This window comes from Habropoda laboriosa, unplaced genomic scaffold (assembly GCF_001263275.1).
Source record: "Habropoda laboriosa isolate 0110345459 unplaced genomic scaffold, ASM126327v1 scaffold64, whole genome shotgun sequence".
NCBI classification, from domain to species: Eukaryota; Metazoa; Arthropoda; class Insecta; order Hymenoptera; family Apidae; genus Habropoda; species Habropoda laboriosa.
The window spans coordinates 42,246-63,381 of record NW_017100183.1 but is presented as its reverse complement, the minus strand read 5'-3'; the positions used below and the strand labels follow the sequence as shown (position 1 = coordinate 63,381).

At 38.5% G+C, this 21,136-nt stretch overlaps 4 protein-coding genes across 5 annotated transcripts in view; 2 read left to right on the top strand and 2 right to left on the bottom strand.

The window, feature by feature from the left end:
- On the bottom strand, positions 1-4,610 carry LOC108579117 (NAD-dependent protein deacetylase sirtuin-1-like; the record flags this gene model as incomplete). Its single annotated transcript, XM_017942567.1, has 9 exons — positions 4,454-4,610; positions 3,557-3,689; positions 3,202-3,436; positions 2,890-3,090; positions 2,590-2,797; positions 2,289-2,447; positions 1,495-1,771; positions 526-1,376; positions 1-386 (listed from the first exon to the last, which is right to left on the bottom strand). Coding segments are annotated over exons 1-9 (2,598 nt in total), but the record flags the coding sequence as incomplete, so codon positions are not given.
- Positions 4,611-5,601: 991 nt separating this feature from the next.
- On the top strand, positions 5,602-8,847 carry LOC108579294 (mitochondrial import inner membrane translocase subunit Tim23). Its single transcript, XM_017942800.1, has 5 exons — positions 5,602-5,771; positions 6,463-6,712; positions 6,813-6,982; positions 7,067-7,195; positions 8,091-8,847. Exons 1-4 carry the CDS (start codon positions 5,699-5,701, stop codon positions 7,186-7,188), a joined length of 615 nt encoding a protein of 204 aa, XP_017798289.1. The 5' UTR covers positions 5,602-5,698; the 3' UTR covers positions 7,189-7,195; positions 8,091-8,847.
- LOC108579162 lies at positions 8,723-12,064 on the top strand. Of its 2 annotated transcripts, none has more exons than XM_017942615.1 (4): positions 8,723-9,159; positions 10,075-10,437; positions 10,653-10,923; positions 11,019-12,064. In XM_017942615.1, the coding sequence occupies exons 2-4, from the start codon at positions 10,106-10,108 to the stop codon at positions 11,226-11,228; spliced, it is 813 nt and encodes a 270-aa protein (XP_017798104.1). In that variant the 5' UTR covers positions 8,723-9,159; positions 10,075-10,105; the 3' UTR covers positions 11,229-12,064. The 2 variants fall into 2 exon arrangements, with proteins under 2 accessions (XP_017798104.1, XP_017798105.1); XM_017942616.1 differs by lacking the exon at positions 8,723-9,159 and adding an exon at positions 9,647-9,673.
- A 1,930-nt stretch (positions 12,065-13,994) lies between these two features.
- The window catches only part of LOC108579116, a 12,159-nt gene continuing 5,017 nt past the window's right edge, over positions 13,995-21,136 (bottom strand). The window contains exons 15-16 of the mRNA XM_017942566.1: positions 15,014-16,829; positions 13,995-14,968 (exon numbers count right to left, since the gene is read on the bottom strand). Of these exons, the coding sequence (XP_017798055.1) occupies positions 14,317-14,968; positions 15,014-16,829 (2,468 nt within the window). The 3' untranslated portion in view covers positions 13,995-14,316. The remainder of the gene's footprint in view (positions 14,969-15,013; positions 16,830-21,136) is intronic.

The following is a 21,136-nucleotide window of genomic DNA, read 5'->3' as shown; positions in this document are numbered from 1 at the left end:
TTCCTTCATCATGTCAATAGCTTCTTTTTTTTCTACTTCATCCTGCCTCTTCACCTCCATAGTTGCGTTTAGCTTCTCCGTATGCTCCCCTGCATCCTCATCCCTCTGTTCCTCCTCCTCGTCATCCTCCTCGTCATCGTTCTCCTCCTCCTCCGCTTCTTCTTCTCCATCCTCATCCCTCTGTTCCTGCTCCTCGTCATCCTCCTCCTCCTCGTCCTCCTCCTCCTCTTCACCATCATCTTCCTCCACAGACGAAGAATCACTGTCACTGTCCGAACTTTCGGAGTTTATGGAAACTGAACAATGATCATATTCTTCAGGATCCGAATATACTTCTGCTCCCGGAAAAATGTACTTTCCAAGTGCTAACTGATAGTAAGAGTTTTCTGCAAAGAAACAATTAAAATGTATTTTCAGATTCGTAATAGTAATAGTAATGTTATTGTGTTGTTGCAGTTGTAATAGTAGTTGTTTTATCGTAACAAGAAAGAAAAGGAAGATTAAAGAAAAATTAAACAAATATACCTGGTAATCTGACAGCAAGACTTTTTCGTACTTTGGGCTGCCAACAGTGTTGATCCAATCTTCTACTTTTTAATTCTTCTTTATTATTTTTCCCTTCTCGACTGTCGACACTATTGCAACTATCGCCTATACCGGAATCTAAAGCGGAATCGATAGAAACTTGTCTCGGTTTAAAATTCATTTTGTCAACTTCAATGCTATCCACTCCTGGGCAATTGTCGTTCATTTTTAACGACACTCTGTCTTCCACACAATGATTTGCCTTTAACGTAGAGTCTAATACTGCGTTTCCCGAAGAGATTTCTATTAATCTTGGAAATACTTGACATTCTTCTAAATTGTAAATTTTCCCACTATCTTTCGACGTTGATTCCATAGGAACGGCATGATATTTATAGTCGAGTGAACCATCCGAAATAGTCTCTGTTTTCGAAGAGCATGAGTTAAAGTCGTTAAACGATGCGCAACTGCTGCCAAAGTTCATTCTTTTCGGACTGCTTTCCGCGCTTGACTCGCCCAACCTTCTTTTAGGACTCTCCCCCAACAAGCTGCATTTCTCTTCGATGCTGTTCGTATGATCGCTACAGAAAGGTGAAACACACCTGTTCACATTTACTAGGTGTTCTTCTACGATATTCTTATGAATCATAAGACTGTCTTGACTTCCAACGGAACACGAATCATGCTGTTTAAAATCAGTCTCCATATTATCTCGGGATAACATGGCATTGGATATTGTGTCTTGACTTTGCTCCCAGGTATCATCCGATAAGTAACGCACCGGTAAAAGTTGCGTTGTTTCCTTCAGGATTGCATCGTTCCAACATACTTCCTTGTAACAATCTTCCATTCTGTCCGAACGAACACATGTATTATGCATATGTACACGAAGCTCTCTCTCTCTCGTGTGTGTGTGTGTGTGCGTGTGTGTGTGTGCGCGCAGTGCAATTATAGATGATTGTTACTTACAAATGACACAACTGATTTATAATAATATCGCCGTCTCCTAAGAGTTCAACGTCAAACTTCAAATGTGGCAGCGATTCGCGATTAATGAGGATCTGTGGGACGTGAGACGGAATAGAGGAAGGTATTAATGCTACCGGCCGGACTTTTAACGATGATCCGATTACGATTAAAAGATCACAGTCATCTTTGTCTTTGGCCATTGCATCATGAAAAGCATCCGGAAGTCCCTCGCCAAAGAAAACGATATCTGGCTTCATTATGCCCTGCGTCACTAAATCTGTAAATTATACAAATTTCTTATGACAAAACTGTCCTCTTACAACGTTTTCCGTTAGCCGTAGCAGATTGCGCTGTCTGTTTTACTCGATCGTAAACACATCGTGTTTCGTTAATTTTAGAAATGTTTGAACGGCGAACTGTATCGCAAATTGTACCCCGCAAATCTGGCTAAACAGCACGCACGGGTAACTTGATGCAATTGTTAAAAGTTTACCTTATATGCTTATAAACAAGCCAAGGTTTTACTCGTAGTTACAATTGATGTATCAACTTATGCGTAGATCAGAGTAAACGGCAACATCATTTAGCGAAGACGTATTCCGTAAAGAGCAGATAATGTTCTCTCATGGCCACCGACTCGCGACGCGCTACAGGAAAGACTAATAGCAAAAACTATCACTAGCGAGCTAGCTTTTCCATATCATAGAAATTGGCAAGTCATTATGAAAAACCACAAAATGACCATGTATAACATCAGACAATGTTATCGAACTGTTTAAATTTATTATAATTACCTTTGTAACTTTCATTTGGATTTAGCTCTGATATAGGAGGCAAATTATTAACTCTGCACTTCGGACACAATGGTATTCTCTGAGCAAATATGTCTTCTCTAATATCGTCAGCTTTTACTTGATATTTACACCTCGTACACGATGCAGACGCGAAGGAGCCTTGAATATAAAAGGTATTTGTAACAGCCACAAAATCATGTTAATGTTTTCATCTGACATACAATACTACTACTACTACTACTACTACTACTACTACTACTACTATCAATGAACGTTTCATTTTCGTCCACATGTCACTTACCATGACACTCAATTACATTTTCAATGCCAGCCACTTGTTCCAACGTATCGATATTTTGTGAATAATTTCTTAAAAGTTTCTTCTGTTTATCAAGCATTTTTATAAACCTATGGCAAGGACTCGGTTTAAATTGCCCTGGATAAATTTCTCGTGCAAATTTGTAAAATGGTCTCGGATCTTGGCCGAAATAGTTAATATCGAACATGGCCTGGTGTAAAAGACGATCATTATAGAAGATGGATCTATAAAAAATTTCTAAATAAACTAAATACAATACATTCAGTCCTAAAGCTGTATCACCTGTGGATCTGGTAAATCTGGGAAATCTTGAGCTAATCTGGAGTAAATACCATCCCTACTTCGAAAATTTTTTTTTACACCTGCCCCAGTTAATACTATGATTCGGTTACTATTACGTATCAGCCTAACAACATCTGTTAAAGTATTTATGTGCCTTAATTTTTGTCGGCGTGGTGGTTCCGACATCATATTTATTATAATCTGAAATAGACCCAAATAAAGTGTGTCAAATAATATCTATTCAAAGGATAACACTCTCAACATGCATATATGCATGTATTGTGAAATTGGTCAAATATGCTTGACACTTACTTTCCAAAGGGTCAGATCATCAACCTGCTCTGGTATCTGAGTAGAATCCATGAGAAGGTGATGTAAAAGATCTCGAGGATCTGCACCTATTAACATTTGTTTTTGAACCCACGAAGATGCGTTCCTCCACTGATGGCTGATATCTCCCTCCCCAGAGAAGTCAGAAAGACCAGATAAGTCAGACAAATTTGAAACTGTCGATGACACTTCATCCTTCTCATCTGCAGTGTCGATTCTGTAATGTTATAAACCATGAGACAGCTTGTACACAACAACTAACACCAGTTTGCCAGTACACAGATATCAATAACCATAAACCATAAAGGATTAATAATGATAAATGAAAAAAACTCACAGACAACCAGTGTCGTCACTAGTTGAATCAATTCGAGATGGCATAGTCATTAAGTTTGTAACATCAGGAGATACAGAAGCTGATTTAGATTCATCACTTAATTCATTGAATCCACTGTCTCCTCCATAAGTCTCTGAAATAGCATGAACTGTTCATCACTTTATTTCCTCACTGTATACAAATAATCAAAAATTATTAAAAAAACTATTTAATATTAAAAATCGTACTTTTTTTCGTTCTCTCTCTCTCTCTCTCTCCCCCCCTTTCTCTCTCTTTTTCTTTTCATATCTTCCTGTTTTTTTCATTTTATTATTTAATTTCACCATAGCAAAACACTTTTTCAAATATATCGTACACTGGCTACGCAGAATAATATAGGAAACGATATTCGCATTTATCAAAACATATTTAAAACAAATTTCATCGAAACAGTTTTGAAAAATTTTAAAAGTGGCGGGATGACATTGAATCGCGAACAAAAGCGCCTACCATTCGTTTAAATGAAAACCGTGCCATCTGTGAACGTCCATCGAATGTACTGTACAACTTTGTGTATTGCACTGACACTAGTTTCTCTATTCTCACTGTGAATTTTCACTTAAATGGTCATTCCTAAAAAGAACGTGTTGGGAGAGCAGTTCGAAACAAACAGATTAGGAAATAATTTTATTTTATAACGTTTAAAATTCAATAACATCGCAATTATATACTCGGTAAGATTAAAATTGAACTGCGAAGCAAGATACGCTACATATACAGAAACTGTCATGGCGGCTCTCATCTTCCATCAACTACGAACGAACAATAATCACGCAAGACAAGCGAATACCTTCTTAACCGCCATCTTGTAATCTTGCAAATTTTATTAATGAATCGACCATATTTTTGTCAAAATACCTTCGAGATCTTCATTTGGGGTATTATGCGACGTCTCGCAATCTTGGAAATCAGGTTTCACACTACTGGTACCGTTGTAACCGATGCCGTCGACTTTTCGTCGTTTTGCTGGGGACGAATATTCTGGCAGCTCCGAGCTTGACGCCATTTTCGACAGCAATGCAATGCATAGTTTGTTGCGCGGCCGTTGCCACAACAGAGGTCGCCTGTGTCCTGAATGCCTTTCCCCTCCACTTTTTGGGTTAGCAGACTGACATTGGTGATCTGAAAGTTTTAGAAAGAAGAAAGGAGATCGATATTCATTTCACGTAGTTCCGAGTCAAATCGTTTCTTCTTAATATTTCCTTGTATATATTTCCATATCATACATACATATGTCATTCTAAAAATTGCGCAGGCCTGCACATGACATACATATATGTCACTAAGGCATATCGCAGCAGTAAAATTATCTTTTCTTTTACACCATAAGCGCATCTCGCTTTTCATTTTGTGATTCGTTTATTCCGTTCTTCTGTTATTGTTTAAATACTTATTCGTTGATGTTTATAATATTCATCATTTTATCATGTGCTACATCTTGGTAGATTTTGTACACTATATTTTGTCGAATTAATTCTAAACTCTTCTTTCTAGTTAATAAAAACAACGTTAGAAACACATTTCCACTGTATAATTAACGCATGTATAAAGTAAAATAATGAATTATTACGAGATATAGGAACTATTTACAATAGGATTATTATCAAAATGTTATTTATATTCTATAGCTTATATTCCGTGTGTAACTCTTATAAACTGCTGAATTTGTTTTTTTACGATGCATGACAACGACTGTATACATCGTGCTTAAAGATTGTGCTTAAAAAAAAAAGAATATATACATATATAAGTATGTACATATATAATTCAGAAGTGAAAAAATAAAAAATACTATTCTTTCTTCGTGTTATTTTTTCGATTCGAAAAATAGTATTTTATGAACTTTGTACAGGTATAATTCTTTCAAAAACGTGGCTTTATAGATATATTTCGCGGTATCTCGAATCTCTTGAGTTTTGATTATAATTACTGGAATGAACGTGGCAAAAATTTGAACCAGAGCAAGCGACTCGCGACAAGTTCAGAGTTTGCGGTTTAGACGAATTTTTGGAAACAAGCGTGTGAATGCGGCCTCTATTTACTCGTCAGTATCTGCTAGGAAATAATAGAATAAAATAAAATTTGATCGGTCTAACGTCGAAAATGATAGATTTACATGATGAAAATGCAAAAGGTACAACGAATAGTGGAAAATATGGTAATTTAAATGTACCGGGTAAGTTATAATTTTACGATGTGTTTATTAGGAAGTCTAAGCACGTTGTAAATAAACGAGTACCATAATGATTATTATATTACAACGTTATGTTACATCGTTATAATTTATAATTATGTTGGTAAAAATATACAACGTCGAACGCATTGACTGATGTAATATAATAATTGGGTGTAATTTACTAAATTCGAATGCATAACCTTAATATACATACGTGGTATGAGACTATGTTTTCGTCGTTTCCATTAATATCGCCGAAGATAGTTTGAATAAACAGAAAGATTGCTATTTTCTACAATTCTGTAACTTTATGTGATATACATTTTATAAATACACAAATTTGGAGAAATATTTCAATTGAAAATGTATAACTGATTATTGAAACGAAAAGAACAAGAAACAAATAAACAATTAAACATTTTACAAAATTTCATAAAAGATGCATATTTTTGAGCAACCTAATTTTAATAACATTTTATGCAAACTGTAGTTTAAAAGATATATAGCTGAAGTGCAACAGAATTGTTTGATAAAAGTGAAATTTGGATAGCAAATGTGCATCTATTACGTATAAATAATTTTGTAGAATTACAAGTAGTATATAACTATACAAGGAGCACATGATTAGATATTCAGAAGTTTATCATCATGATGGATAACAGTGTGTAATATTTTACATTGTATTTGTCAGTTATGTCGCAGCCAGGATTAATACAACTCAGTCCATATTTAAACTTTGATCCTGCGTATCTTCCTCCGAGTCAACCAGAGTATATATTTCCGGAAGGGGCTACAAAGCAAAGAGGCCGATTTGAATTGGCCTTTAGTCAAATCGGTGCAGCATGTATAATAGGTGCTGGTATTGGAGGTACGAGTGGATTATATAGAGGAATTAAAGCAACATCCTTAGCTGGTCAAACTGGCAAGCTTAGAAGAACTCAGTATGTAGCGAAAGAACTTTGTGCAGCACACAACAATATATATAATTTTGTGTGTGCATACGTGGATGTCATCAAAGAGTATATAATTCTCGTTTCGCAGATTAATTAATCATGTCATGAAAAGTGGCTCTTCATTAGCAAACACATTTGGAATAGTATCTGTAATGTATAGTGGATTTGGTGTACTTTTATCCTGGGCTAGAGGTACAGATGATTCTTTGAATACTTTAGTAGCAGCAACAGGGACTGGCATATTATTCAAATCTACAAGTATGTCGTATAACTGATATAAGGAATGCACATAAGTATGAACTGTGTAGCGAAATTGTATAAACGATTGATTAATTTTTTCAGCTGGATTGAAAAAATGCGCATTAGGTGGTTGTATCGGATTAGGAATAGCATCGATATATTGCTTATGGAATAATCGAGAAACCTTACTGGAATTGAGGCATCGCAACATAAACCCGGCGTAAGACTATTGTGTGTATACCAGCAAAACCTCTATCTTGAGTATTCCCGAATATTTCTGTTATAGTTCATTACATTTCTTAGTAGTATAAACCATGAAAACGACATGCGTTTACATTCTGTAGTTAATACAAATTACACATGAATGATTTCTTTTACAAAGATTGTCACAGGTGATTGACTTTACTGTTTATCGTTCCCAGTTTCGATAAATGCATCTTAAGGTACCTAAGTTGATATGTTTCATCGTTTACAGTGTAATATTGCAAACTTGTTGGCGACGACGATCGCTTTTCATGCTCTTTACCAAACTACCAGACAACTTTATCGTTTGGTCATTTAATAGGCTTGTATTATAGTTTGAATATATTTACATTCTTATACTATCTTTATATATTAAGATACAAATAATATACTTTGTCCTGAATCTATCAATGGTAATTCTTCACTAGAGGAAATATTCTATATAGATGTTCGGTAACTTAAGCTCTTACATATAAGGGGTATGTTTGCTGTTAGTGATCTACTTTGTAAGTGCTTCAAGCCCCCTTCCCCCCTTCTTTCTCTATCTGCTAATTTAACAACATCACAGTTGCCTTGACAATTTGTTTTGTGCTAAATTCTTACCGTGTTCCGTTCTCCAGAAATGTGTAATTTCTTTCATTGAATACAGAATTTGTTAAAGCGCGAAGTATAATATTGGAGCAAAAATGAAAACGAAAGGTCGTTGGAAAGGAAAGGTAGAAATAAAATAATAAATTGACGAAGTGAAACATATTTTGCCACGATATACATCTTGGATAAAAAGTTTTCTTATAGATATATCTTGGTCACATATATCATAATACGACGTAAAGTGTTATCGATCATGTATCATTCTCACGTGTTTTTCTTTACTTTTTTACAGATCAAAATAAAATCGGAGAAACGAGATTCCGTGCTAGAACTAGAAATGTACACAACGAACTCGATTAGTTTTGTACATAGAGAAAATCATTTCGGACGATTCTCTAGAACATGAACAATTTAACGAAATAAATGAAGTGAACCTGCAATATACCTGTATAAAGAAAATTGTGCAGCACTATCTATACACGCGCGTGTGCCCGTGTGTGTACATATGTCGTGTGCCGTATGTCGTCGTATTGTTCTGTATTAATTAAAGCTGACAATTATTTCATCTTAGTTTCTAGTTTTAGATTTCTACACGTATCAACAGTACACTAAGAGGATGTATAGTTTGTGACACCTGGATTATTATCGTGTGTGTGTATGAGTGCGCGTGTGTGTCAGTAATGCACGATAATCTTATCAAAGTTTATCTCCCTGCTGTTAAGTATTGTCGCATTTCACATCGATCGTGCGAGTTTTGATCTGGCTTGTACATATTGAGAGAACGAGTGAGAAAACGAAAAAGAAAGAACAAAGAAATAGTTGAGGGACGCAAAAAGGGGAAAAGTTGGAAAAAAAGGAGAGAAACTGGAAAGGAAAGGTTGGATTATTGAGATCATTCGTTTGACATTAGTTGAAGGAATTGAAGCTTTATTACAGCGTGTCGTGGATAGGAAAAGGTGTATCGTTTGTACTTAATAACGCTGGGAGCGCGCATGTAATATACGTACGTATGCAATATAGACGTATAGTGTTGGGCTCATGGTGAAAAACAGATAGTACAAAGATACAGAAAAAGACCTAACGAAAACTCGGTGTGTTCGTTTTTCGTTTTTCGTCAGAGTATCAAGCCATTGGAATATCTATACCAGCAGTCTCTAATGCCAGTTAAATATATTTTGCGAGACATAAACATTTATTGCAAAGAGTAAATATTTGATCTTTACTCAGCACGATACTTGGCATTCATATAGATATTACCTCGACGTGTATTAAAGAAAATCTACGGCTTATTTGAACAAGAAACACGCAGTATTCACGGATCCATAAATTCTTCTCGATGTGCCAAGGTTCTTCTCGAGACGGTAGGAAAGTAATACTTAAGCAAAAAATATACGAGTATTGTACGAATTGGGAAGGAATATTTTCAGAACGAATTAGCAATCATTAGAGAGAGGGTGACGGGGGGGGGGTTCGTAATGTGTAACGTTTTAAAATATGTACGTGTATGATCAACTTATGAAATCGGGATAAGGGATCGTTATTAAGGGTTTTTGCCGTTCACATGGCAAAAATATTTGACCATGGGCAAAACCACGAATGTGATTTAGTGGTTGTGTTGGTGATAAGTGGTCATAATAATGGATAGAGTTGTAACGAAACATACCGATATCAAAATTTGACGATAATTGTCGCAAACAGTTTGAAGCGAGATACCAATGAGAAAAAGAAACTGCAACTAATGATCGCTAAGAAAATTTATCTATTTAATAAAATCGTATACTATGTATAGGATCATTTGAGTTTGAATTGGAATTTTCATGAGTTATTGAAAAATGAAAATTTGAGAAACCATGGATGAATCGGTTAATCGGAAAAGTAAGTTTCTTCAAAGTAACAATTTTAGTCTTTTTTTATCCTTGCGGTATTTTTCGTGGTATTGTAAGTGTCACGTTTTTCTCCTACGTATCGTTGTTCGAAACGTTACTTTTTTCTTCATCATATTGGCTCAGCTTTATTCTCGCTTCACTTCTATTCTTTTCTCTGTCCGGTGATATAACGATACGTAGCAAGTATCAAGATTTCTCATTTTCTCGTATATTAGGATGCGAACGGAAACAGCAGACGAGAAGACTGTATAAGACTGTATACATTACGAGATGGTAATTCTATAATTAGCGATTTTGATCAGGCGTTAAATGCATCTCGAACTATTACGATTAATGACTAACAAAATGTGTATTTACGTTATTTGGTGCAATATTTGTATTGGTTCTCAGGTGGAATTAGCCTCTTATAAAAAGAAATAGGATGAACGAAGAGCAAGCAGAGCGCATCCTAAGCGTGTTGTACATATCCTCTGCGATTCTGTCGGTAACGTCGTTAACCTGTTTGGTCACCGTTTGGCAGTATTGGGCATGGAGCTTGGACGTTTGCATTAGCATCGACTGTGGTTGCATATTATACGGTATCAATACCTTCAGCACCTTTATGGGAGGTGACGTGAAGCTCTGCCATTTCGGAGTATACGGCTTGATCCCAGCGATTCTGATTGGTTTATGTTTCGGCGGATACCACGGATACAGATGTTGCATCGATAGAAATTTAGAGGAGCCTGTACGAATCTACGAGGATGTGAGAAGGTGAGGCAGGCGAGGAGGTCGCATCGTTTGAAAATCTTTAAAACATTATCGCACGATCTGGTGGTGGTGGTGGTGGTAGTGGTGGTGATGTTGTTGTTGTTGTTGTTGTTGTTGTTGTTGATGCCAGTAGAAGTACACGCGCGTCAACGTTCGTGCAACACAACAAGTAGGAGCGTCTCTAGTTTGTTGGCGCGAACGCGTTTCTTTCTGCGCAGAAACTTGAACATCGGTGATGTAGCACCAACAACAGCGACAGCGACAACGACAACGACAATTACGCCGGCGGCGGTACCAACTATGCTCGTGATCAGACCTAAAAGGAGAACACCGTACAAACAGTGGATACCTGGCGTGTTCCTCACAATTTTACTTTGCTGCTTGTCTTTGGCTCACGCAGTGGTTACAACCGATGGTTACTACAAAACTTGCGAACAATATAGGAAAAGACTGATACAAGTTCTTGGTTCGGCCGGTCGCGAAGCCGAGGTTGGTATACCTAATATAGCCCATGCTTGCCGCAAACAGACCAGACCAGAACACATAATCGCATACACGGCACAACTGCATTCTCCTTTCCGCAGGTTCTCCATGATAGACTTTCCTGCGGAGCAATCTTTGATTTTATGGATTATTTACAGTCCGATGTGAGTAACTGGAAACACGGTAAAGAAATTGACACCGGTTTCGCTCTTCGATTGGCTATCATTTCGACCTGGTTCAATTTCTTAACTTGGACTTTTGCCTTTCTGCTCAACGTCATTATGGCACGTAAAAGATTCTGTTGCTATTGAGGAGTTATTTTATCAAATCGATCCAACTGATCGAACGGTAACCAACTTACTGCTATCCTTATATACTTGACGACGACATTTTCTTCCCAATCTTTGTCATTCTTTATTTTAACACTTACACATACATACACCATAGGATGCTTGAATAACACGTAACGACTATAATGCACACCGTTACGGGTTGTTCTTTTCCAAACTGTTTCAACTTTGAAGAAGTTATAAGCGGTAAATACACGTGGTGATCAGGATAACGCCCCGCTATCACGCATTCTTGAAAACTCGCAGTAGAGTACGTTTTTTCTTACTACGTTTCTTTTCTCACATGCATACACACGTGGCGGGTGTGCCGTGACAATGCGCGCACCATGGAAAAATTTCTTCCAGTGAGATGACGACGGGCGTATTAGCAGATTAAAAACGTAATTTTTATCACCGTAACTGTAAGGCGTTCGCTCCAACACCCACGCCCACACCTGCACGGATACGGAACGTGAGGCGACATCGGAGAGGGCAGGGATAAGGATGGGGAGAGAATACTGCGGCTTCGTTCAACACCGACAAATTAATACTGCAATGTCCGATGTCGGGGGCAGTGACAACATTTAACTAAGTTTCGAAAATATACTTTACACAAATTTCTTCTATACAGATTTCAAACTTAGCTTAAAGCGCGTGCGTACACACGCATGCAATTAACGAACAAACAGTACGGAATGTGCATTGTTGCGTATATACTACAGTTACGTAATACTATCAGCAGCATTGCTGAATGTGTTGCGTTTGTAACGATAAATCTTAATCTGTATATTTTGTACCATACAAATAAACCCTGCTGAAGCACCTATTTTATATCCTAAATAAAAATACTGCAAATAATGTATTATATCGAAACGAGTTGGCGATTCTTAGATGTCTAATTACATTGAAATTGTACTAAGGAGCGTTACAAGTTACTTTCGATCGCTACCTCAGTAGCTATATTTTATCTTGCTTGTTAACCGGAAAGAAAGATTCGGAAAAATCTTCTATTCTCTCTTCCTTAGCTACGTACATACATACGCATAGGAACTGAATCGAAAGAAATTCTTTACGTTAACCCTCTGTTACGTGGACTGTGTCCTCCAAGTAATTAAAAAATAGAGAAAAGATAGAAGAAAAATAAATAGAAGAGGAAGGAGTGAAGGTTTGCGTAGTGCGAGTCCGTGGGCGTGCAATCTGTAAGCACACATGTAACGGAGGGTTCATAATTCTTATACATACGTAACCGATTCAATTGACTTGATTTATCTTATAACGTTATCATTTCTACGCTAGAGAAGAGGAAAAAACGTAAGCTTTATATGTTACTACTTGGCAAAGAGGAAGGCACCTAATTATATGTATTATTAGCTAATATCTACACTTGCGTTACATAAATGTGCATGCACTCCTATAATACGCATCCATACATGTATGCATCAATTCGTATCCGTATATTAGTAATTACATATACATATGTATATCATCTTTACGATATTGTCTTGTTTTCTTATTCTCCGTTCCGCTTCTTCGTCTTTCTTTCCCTTCCCCCATTCCCTTTACCCTTCAAATTTATTCCTTTATTTATTCTAGTACTTTTTCTTCCGAGGTGGTGTAAAAGCGAGAGAAAAATTGATGGTGAAAAATGGCGTATACAGACGTATGTTCTTCTTCCTATGCATATTCTATCCCTTCTATTCTTCTTTCTATAACTCGTATCTCGTGAAGCATACGAAAGTAGAGGTTCTTCTCTCTTCCCCTTTGCATTCTTCCCATCCTGACCTGCCGTTTTCTGCAATAAATTGCTTATCCTGGTCGCTCGATGTATAAAAGTATCAAGAAAGACGATCGTCGAGTAAACGCGTTACGAGAAATGTAAAGCTGCCGAATTGTAACGACGCCTTATCGGTAGAATGCGTGTTGTTTTCTCGTCGCTTTTTTCTTCTTTTCGAAACTTGCTTACGAGATCGTTTCTCTTAATCTCAATCATGTGATTATTAATCATCAACATGAATCGATGATATTCGAGAGATACAGGGAGAAGAAGCAACATTTGTCTTTGTTTCGGCGAGACCGTCCGAGATATTTATTAGTCAGTTTCTAAATCACCTTGAACGCGCATGCTGTAACTCGCTCGGGATCGGCCAGTTGCTTATTACGGATCAGGTATGCTATATTAATTATGTTATACGATAGCATAGCAATAACGACAGTACTACTATCGTTCAAATACTCGCAACATCGTGTTGCCAATTCACAGACCAATTTCCGTCTAACGAGCGAAATGTTGGCGATCAACTAAAATCACCGAAATCAAATATTCTTGTACAATTCTGTTATATCTGTATGGGTGTTAACGTCAAGTATGTCTTTTCCTCGATGCTACGTACATTTAAAATTGACACACCACGCGAGATACAAACAATTCATCTGGCATGCGTGTATTCGCTGTTTTCTTTTTTTTTTTTTGGCTTCTTAGAAAAATTATACCGCTTATAAGAATGGACACATGATGATGATGATGATGATGATGATGATGATGATGATGATGATGATGATGATGATGATGACAACGACGACGACGGCAGTAGTAGAAATTTGTAAATTTCAAAGTACATAAACGCAGCGAAAATGCTTAGCTATAACAATAGGATAAATACACAAGCTTTCCCAGCCACTGCAAATTTTGTTCTTTCCTTCTTTCTTTCTTTCTTTTTCCTGCTTTCGTTCGTTCGTTCGTTCGTTCGTTCGTTCGTTCGTTCGAGATAACGTGTTTCGATTGAAATCAGCAAAGTAAGCAACGCATTCGGATGACCTGTTTGGTCAGTATTAGAAGACGAGTAAATATCGATGAAATGCGAATTGTTATGTACGATACACGATCGATGCAGGTTATAAGCCGGTGGTGATGCTGGGTGATAATCGATTCATCAATCGACGTGATAGAAGCCGATTTCCCTGACGGACGCTTAATCACGTGTCGATGCCTGTTTATAATAGTTGGACGCGTTCGTTCCGGATGATCGCGATTCAATCTGACTAGTGTATCTCGTCACGTAGTTCTCGTTTCTCAGGTAAACGGATTGCTCCTTCTTTTCAACGATCCGAATCGTTTCTCGGGTTCCCTAATCACCTCGAACGGCGCCGCGATTTTCGTATTTCTCATCTGTTTCTCCTCGTTCTCGTCGCTTGGAAAATCCTCGAAACTCATGTTGCTGAAGCCCGCGGCGGTGCTAACGGCTGAATATTTTTTCGTTCTCGGACTTTTCTTATAACAAGTCGTCAACGACTTGGTCTTGTGAGATAGCTGCAACGACGACGACGACGAAGACGATGACGAGGACAACGGTACAACAACTACCTCGATACCGGCACTGCTCTTGCCCCCGTCGTCGTCTTTCTCATCCATTAAATGATACTTGTTGCATTTCTCGGACATGCAAAATTTATCCTTTTTCTGCCTTGGCACGTGATGTTCCTCGGTAACTAGCAACGGTTTCGGGAATATGGCCGAAACCACGTCCGGCTTAACGTCTATCTTCGGTGCACTATTTACAGTTTCAATCGAAATTCGAGCAGCATACTGAACCGGTTCCATCGTGTGTACACCTTGCAAACCTGTGGACATTGCTCGAGCAACGGTACCCGGTGATTGCGCTTTATGCAATAGCATCGCGTTCAGGTCGTCGCCAACGATGAAAGTTGACGGTGACGGTTGCGACCGCGACTGCGACTGCGACGACGACGACGACGACGACGACGACGACGACGACGACGACGACGACGATGCTTGGGAAAGTGGAACGCAAGTCTTGGGCCTGCTGTTTTGCTTGTTTAACTGAAGCGACGCGAATTCATCGAACGGAATGGAACCGAAAAGATCTTCCGATGCTACACCGATAAACTTTGTATTTGATACCGTTGGCTTTCTCGTGGTCAAGGAGGCAGCACCAGCTGGCTGTTGTGGATGTGACAAGGCTGGTCGATCATCGTACGATTTTGTCTGCCGCGTCGCAAATATCGTCGTAGCCAACCTTTGCGATCCATCCTCCGCAATTCTTCTTCGCAGAGTATCCAAATCGAAGAGATTTGTTGCGAAACCGCTCGGACAAAACGGCGAGGAGCCAAATAAATCCTTCTCCCTATTTCCCTCTTCTTCCTTATTCCCTCCTCCTCCTTCCACTAGTCTTACCTCTGCTACATCTCCATCTTTTTCATTCTGCTTTGTTTGCCGGTCATCGTCCGTTATCTCGTTTCTCTGCGACTCAGAGCTGATTCGGTGGTTGTGAACGCTTGAGATCGCCGTCACGCAAGAAGATCGTTGCCTTTGTCTGTTCGATAATGATCGAACGTCCGTGTGATTCTCCTTGTTCGTAAGACTCGTGCAATTTCCGTATTTTCGGAACAGATTCGCTTGCTCGGATATCACCGGCCTACTACTAGTTAAATAGAAAGTACCGGCGGAGGGAATATTTCTCAATTCATCGCTCTCCTGATACTCAGCGATCTTCGTTGAGCACCCGCTGACTGATCTAGGAAACGGAGCTAAAGCGAAAACATCCTCTTCCACTTTCCACGATGCATCCTTCGAAATTTTTACCATCTTATTCTTTCCTTCCAACGAATAAAGATCGTCGATTAGCTTGGAGTTTAAACCGCATCGATCATCAACCACGAATGGATCACCATGTGATGATCGTTCAGGTTTCGATTCTAGATCGAGCTCGTCATCCAACAACAGACCTTCCTCCCCGTACTCATGTCCAACAATCGGATCCGTGTTCATTCCCTTTGCCAACAATCCCTCCTCTCTTCCATCTTTTCTCCACTTTTTCCCTCTATAATCTCCACCACCATTACTACCACAAACTCGTGCACTTTCCGAAACGGTTTCATTTATCCTTCCGCATCTTTCATCCTTATCTTTCTCATTCTTCTTGTCTTCCACATCATCCTCCTCCTCCTCCTCCTCCTCCTCATCGTCGTCGCAGTTATTTTCATTAAGGCCTTCGTCTTCGCCTTCGCCTTCGTCTTCGTCTTCGTCTTCGTCTTCGTCTTCGTCTTCGTCTTCGTCTTCGTCTTCGTCTTCGTCTTCGTCTTCGTCTTCGTCTTCGTCTTCGTCTTCGTCTTCGTCCTCCACCGCCTGCTCCTTCTCTTGGAGACATTTCTCATAATTGATAGCGTCGTTCTTCCCATTCTCATTGTTACCGATATTACCATTCGGTATAACGATATTACAAGTACCGCTATTGTATCGACTATCGTTGGTCGATATGTTGCATTCCACCGCTGCTTTCTTCATATTTTGCGTTTTTCTCTTTCTATGTAACACACTTTTAATCCTTCTTCTCTTCTGCTTCATGCGTTCCTGCGATGAATCTTTGTCGCTGTCGCTAGATACATCGCCAGCATTGAACGGCAACTTTTCGTATTTCGATCGATCTTCGACCGGAACCCGAACGAACGGCGTAGGAATAGGACTGTTCTCCGTTAAAAAGTTCATTCTGTCGTACGATTCACCGCGATCGATTCCCGGATTCCATTGTTTCGGAGGTATTCTTGATCTACCATTTATGGGCTTGCCTGAAAAAATAGAACGTGATCATCGTAACTTGCAACATCGTTTCCATTTCGCGCAACAATCGTAAATTTCCACAAAACGATAGATGCGGTTCGAACACCTTTTAAACACTCGAGATTAAGGACGACGACGACGACGACGGGGTAGAGAAAAACGAGAGTCGACTAACACTTGGTTAATTCACCATACGTCTTTACGTAAAACAAGTTGAAGCTAACTTGTACTTACCCCAACGATAAGTGTAGTGTATCGGATACCATACAGTAGTATAGGATAAATTGTAACAACCTGCATTCGAGATCTTTCCAATTTTCTATCTTATCTTATAATTACTCGATAATAGTAAATATACGAATTAGGAGAAACATGTCTGATTAGGTCTGTTACAAAATCGATCCATCGCAACACTCAAACACTCAAATACAGTGCAAATTAAATGGCATCTTATTCTTCTTCTCCATTCTCTTTCCATCGCCTGTTCTTTCCCTCGTGCGCCATCACCTTCTCTTCGCCAAACCCTAGCCCCATTTCCACGCATCTCTCTCCCTCTATTTCACATTTAACACGTTAGCATTGTGACATCATCATCATCATCATCATCATCATCACTACCACTACCACTACCACCACCACCACCACCACCACCACCACCGCGTCACTACACCGTATGGTCTGGAACAGTCCTAATCAGATTCAGAGGATTAAAGGATAATGTGCGAGAAAACGCAGTAATGATCTTTGTATGGAAACAACACGACTTAATCGTATCGTAATATTGTAATAAACTGCGTGTAAATGCGTAGCATAAAAATGACAAGGTCAAACGCTATACAACAGAGATATAGTGTAAGATATAGACTTGTTTCAACCGTGAAGCGTCGAATGGATCTTAATAAACAAAGAATTGCTGCGTTTTACGTTCTTTCGGAAAAAAACAATACGCCATACACCAGATGATAATGTACACGTTTATTGCTGCAACATTTTTCAGTTATCTTAGTACAGCGAATAGAGCATGTCCAAAATTGTCAGCCTCCTATGGTGCTCTCGACCTCGCGCTCTATCCTTTCCTATTCGATATTCGCGTTAATTTTAGAGGTACACGGACCACAATCTACTATTACTACGCACCTTTCACAACACATCAGAGCGAAAGTGTACCGTAACTATTCTTATCCTCTCAATTTTACACCACGGAGACGGAGACACAATGGGAGGCAAACGACACGGGACACATTTTTGAAAATTCTTTTTGCGAATAATCAATTGCAAACGTATCAATTCAGAGAAACGAACGGCAACTAATCGTTTGCGTCTCCCAAACTCATTAGGGTGTTCCAGACAGTGAGGAATCTCATGTACAGAAATGTTGAGAGATACCGATTATCAATCAAACGATACGAAGAACAAGCTGCGTCGTAATAACGACAATCTTTATTGTAATTGTACAGCAAAGAAAAAAAGTTTAAGGAGAAGAAAAAGGAGGGGGGAGGGGGGGGGGCGAAACGAAAAATCAAACTAAAAAAGATATACCCGTAATATTTGAATAGACGCTTACTGTAGACTTATTGTTAGAATTCTATCAACACTTTGTGCGCGTGTGCGCGTATTTATACGCGTGTGTTGCTCAACTGAACTAAAAACAATTCAAACTTACTGAAAAGGAACAACGATTCTTGAAAATTATCCACGATTCATCCAGCTATTTCTAATGATACCACCCGTGTCGCCCGAACAGTTCATCATCTTCCAAACGTTTGTGCCACACGAGCGCTACATACATGTCAAAAATCGACCAGACCACAATTTACCTATCTTATGAGCAAACGAGACATACACTTCATATAGAGCACAATCATCGAAACAGTTGAGAGCAAATTATACCACTAGCATTGTACACCATAAGTATTTAAAGTATCGAACTTGCAAGTATAGTTAATAGTACTGGATAGTAAAGAAAAGACGAGAGAGAGAAATTAAGCGAGCACAGGAAACCACCTTATGATAACAAGGGGGGAAAAAAGAAAAGAACGTAAAGAAGTGGGAATTAAAGGTAACACGGAGAAACAGAAAAAAGTGAAACGTGTAAGTGCGCGATAGCGCTTGAAATATCTTCATTTTTTCTTCGGTTCTATGAAACTTTCATTTTGCTTTCACCGACAAAATATTATCCGTATCTTTACACACATATGTATGCGCACGTATACTGCATGTGACGTGGTTTTCGAATAAAATTACACTTTAATCGAGTAGTGTTCCTACACCACGTATGTTAACTTGCTCCCTTACGATATTTCACACTACTCACCTACATACATATGTATGTATAACCGGTGCATCATTCTTTTTCTTCTTTCCTTCTTTCTTTTTTGCTTTTTCTTTTTCTTCCCTTTCAATCAAACAAGACGAGACAATTTGACGTGAGAACGAATGAATCCTGTGACACGTATTTACTCCGTTTCAATTACATATTTAACTTCTATTGGAAATCGCTTTCAAATATCTATAATCCTATTTGTACATACATTCATACATGCATACAAACATACACACACACGCGCGCGCGCGCGCGCGCACGCACGCTTGTACTATGTATGAACAAGTAAACACTGACAATTAGAAACATTCAAAGTTGTTTCGTATTAATTTAATGCGATAAGAAACAAGCTAAAGTATATATCATAAAGTGTCTTTTATGATCAGTAATAATTTATAACTGATAACCAGAAAATTGCTTCTAAGGTGGAATATAATCTTACCACCGACAACTGTGGTCTATTCATCATCTATTCAATTTTTCTCATATCTACAGATGTACAAACACGAAAACCAAGCACTCGATACAATCGAGGTGTACCCTTTCAGTACCCAATCAGGCAGCAACCAACATTCGCGACTTAACCTCTAGGAAATCCCCCCGCCTGCCGCCGGGAAATAAACCCTCCATTGTTATAATACAAACGTCTAATAATATTCCTTTTCCTGAGCTTCGAAACTCTTTCAAAATAACAGTATATCAACATTTGTTTGTTTGCTAAAAACCCAAAAAATCTTTTTTCTCATACTTCGTACTAATCGTCCATTATCCACGTGCTTCTTCTCGTTCCATGACCACATTACTTTTCTCTTTTTCATGCTTTTCAACTCTCTCTCCCTCTCTCTTTTGCCCCTCTTATTATCATATGGGCAACATATTTCTCTATCTTTGGTAACTCAGAAAACCTTTAAAAGCACAATACATCATACGAAAGACAAAATCTCGTATCGATCATATAACACCACCACACATCATCATTTTAATCGTCCAACATTCGACCAATTAATGCGATTAATTTCCTTCTGCGGAATTTATTTTCATGTGGAACCTTGCCCAATATTTGCATCTTCTAATAAGTAACTGTTATTTTTCTTTTCCTTTTCTTCGTTTTCATGTTGCTTTTGTTACTGCATTCTTGTACCTTCCAAACAAACTTTTATGCTTTACACACATAGATTTTCTGGTGTCGTTATGTGTTGCACGATACTATAAACAGTTTTTAAGTGTTCACGATAAAATGGGATAAAAACGTTTGTTTCTTCCCTTATCTTTCATGGTTATGTGATTTATCCCCTCATTTTTATCAAATCAAGTCATATTTTATACAAAGTCGCATGTGGAACACTCGAATGTTTCTCGAATCAAATCAAGAAGTCGCGCGTGTCAACTTCAAATCAATACTCACATATAATTGCTTCACTGCGATCGTCTACTACTACCAACAATGGGAATAAATAACATTACACTGTTCATTCTCTCACCTTCAACTTTTAACGGAATATAAGCAGACAAGATAACTCTATATATATCACGCATTCAGGATTCCATCATCGTACGTCATTCATTCTCTTTCAATTCTACACGCGCTAAACATTACAAGAAGAACAAAAAGCATACGGTGCCGTTCGTTTACTCGACGACTCTTACCTACCACGCCTATGCTGGTGTTACCATCACCATCTGTTCAATTCGCCCCAGCATGGTTGCAATCTTATTAATAGCTAAATATGACACACCCCTGTCAATCTGAGCAAAATCCGCGAATCGTCCTAAAAATTATTCGCCTTTTCGACCCTTGCTCACCTTAATGTATCATCACCGGTACGTTCTTTCAAAAATCACAATATCGATTCTACCTATCACATTAGACAGCGCATACGCTTTAAAATATTCTTCTTGTCTTTGAGAAAGAACCACGTTGAACAACTAAATGTCGAACCGAAGAGCCTAAGCCCAACTATCACTTAACTATGACACGATAGGAAATTATGG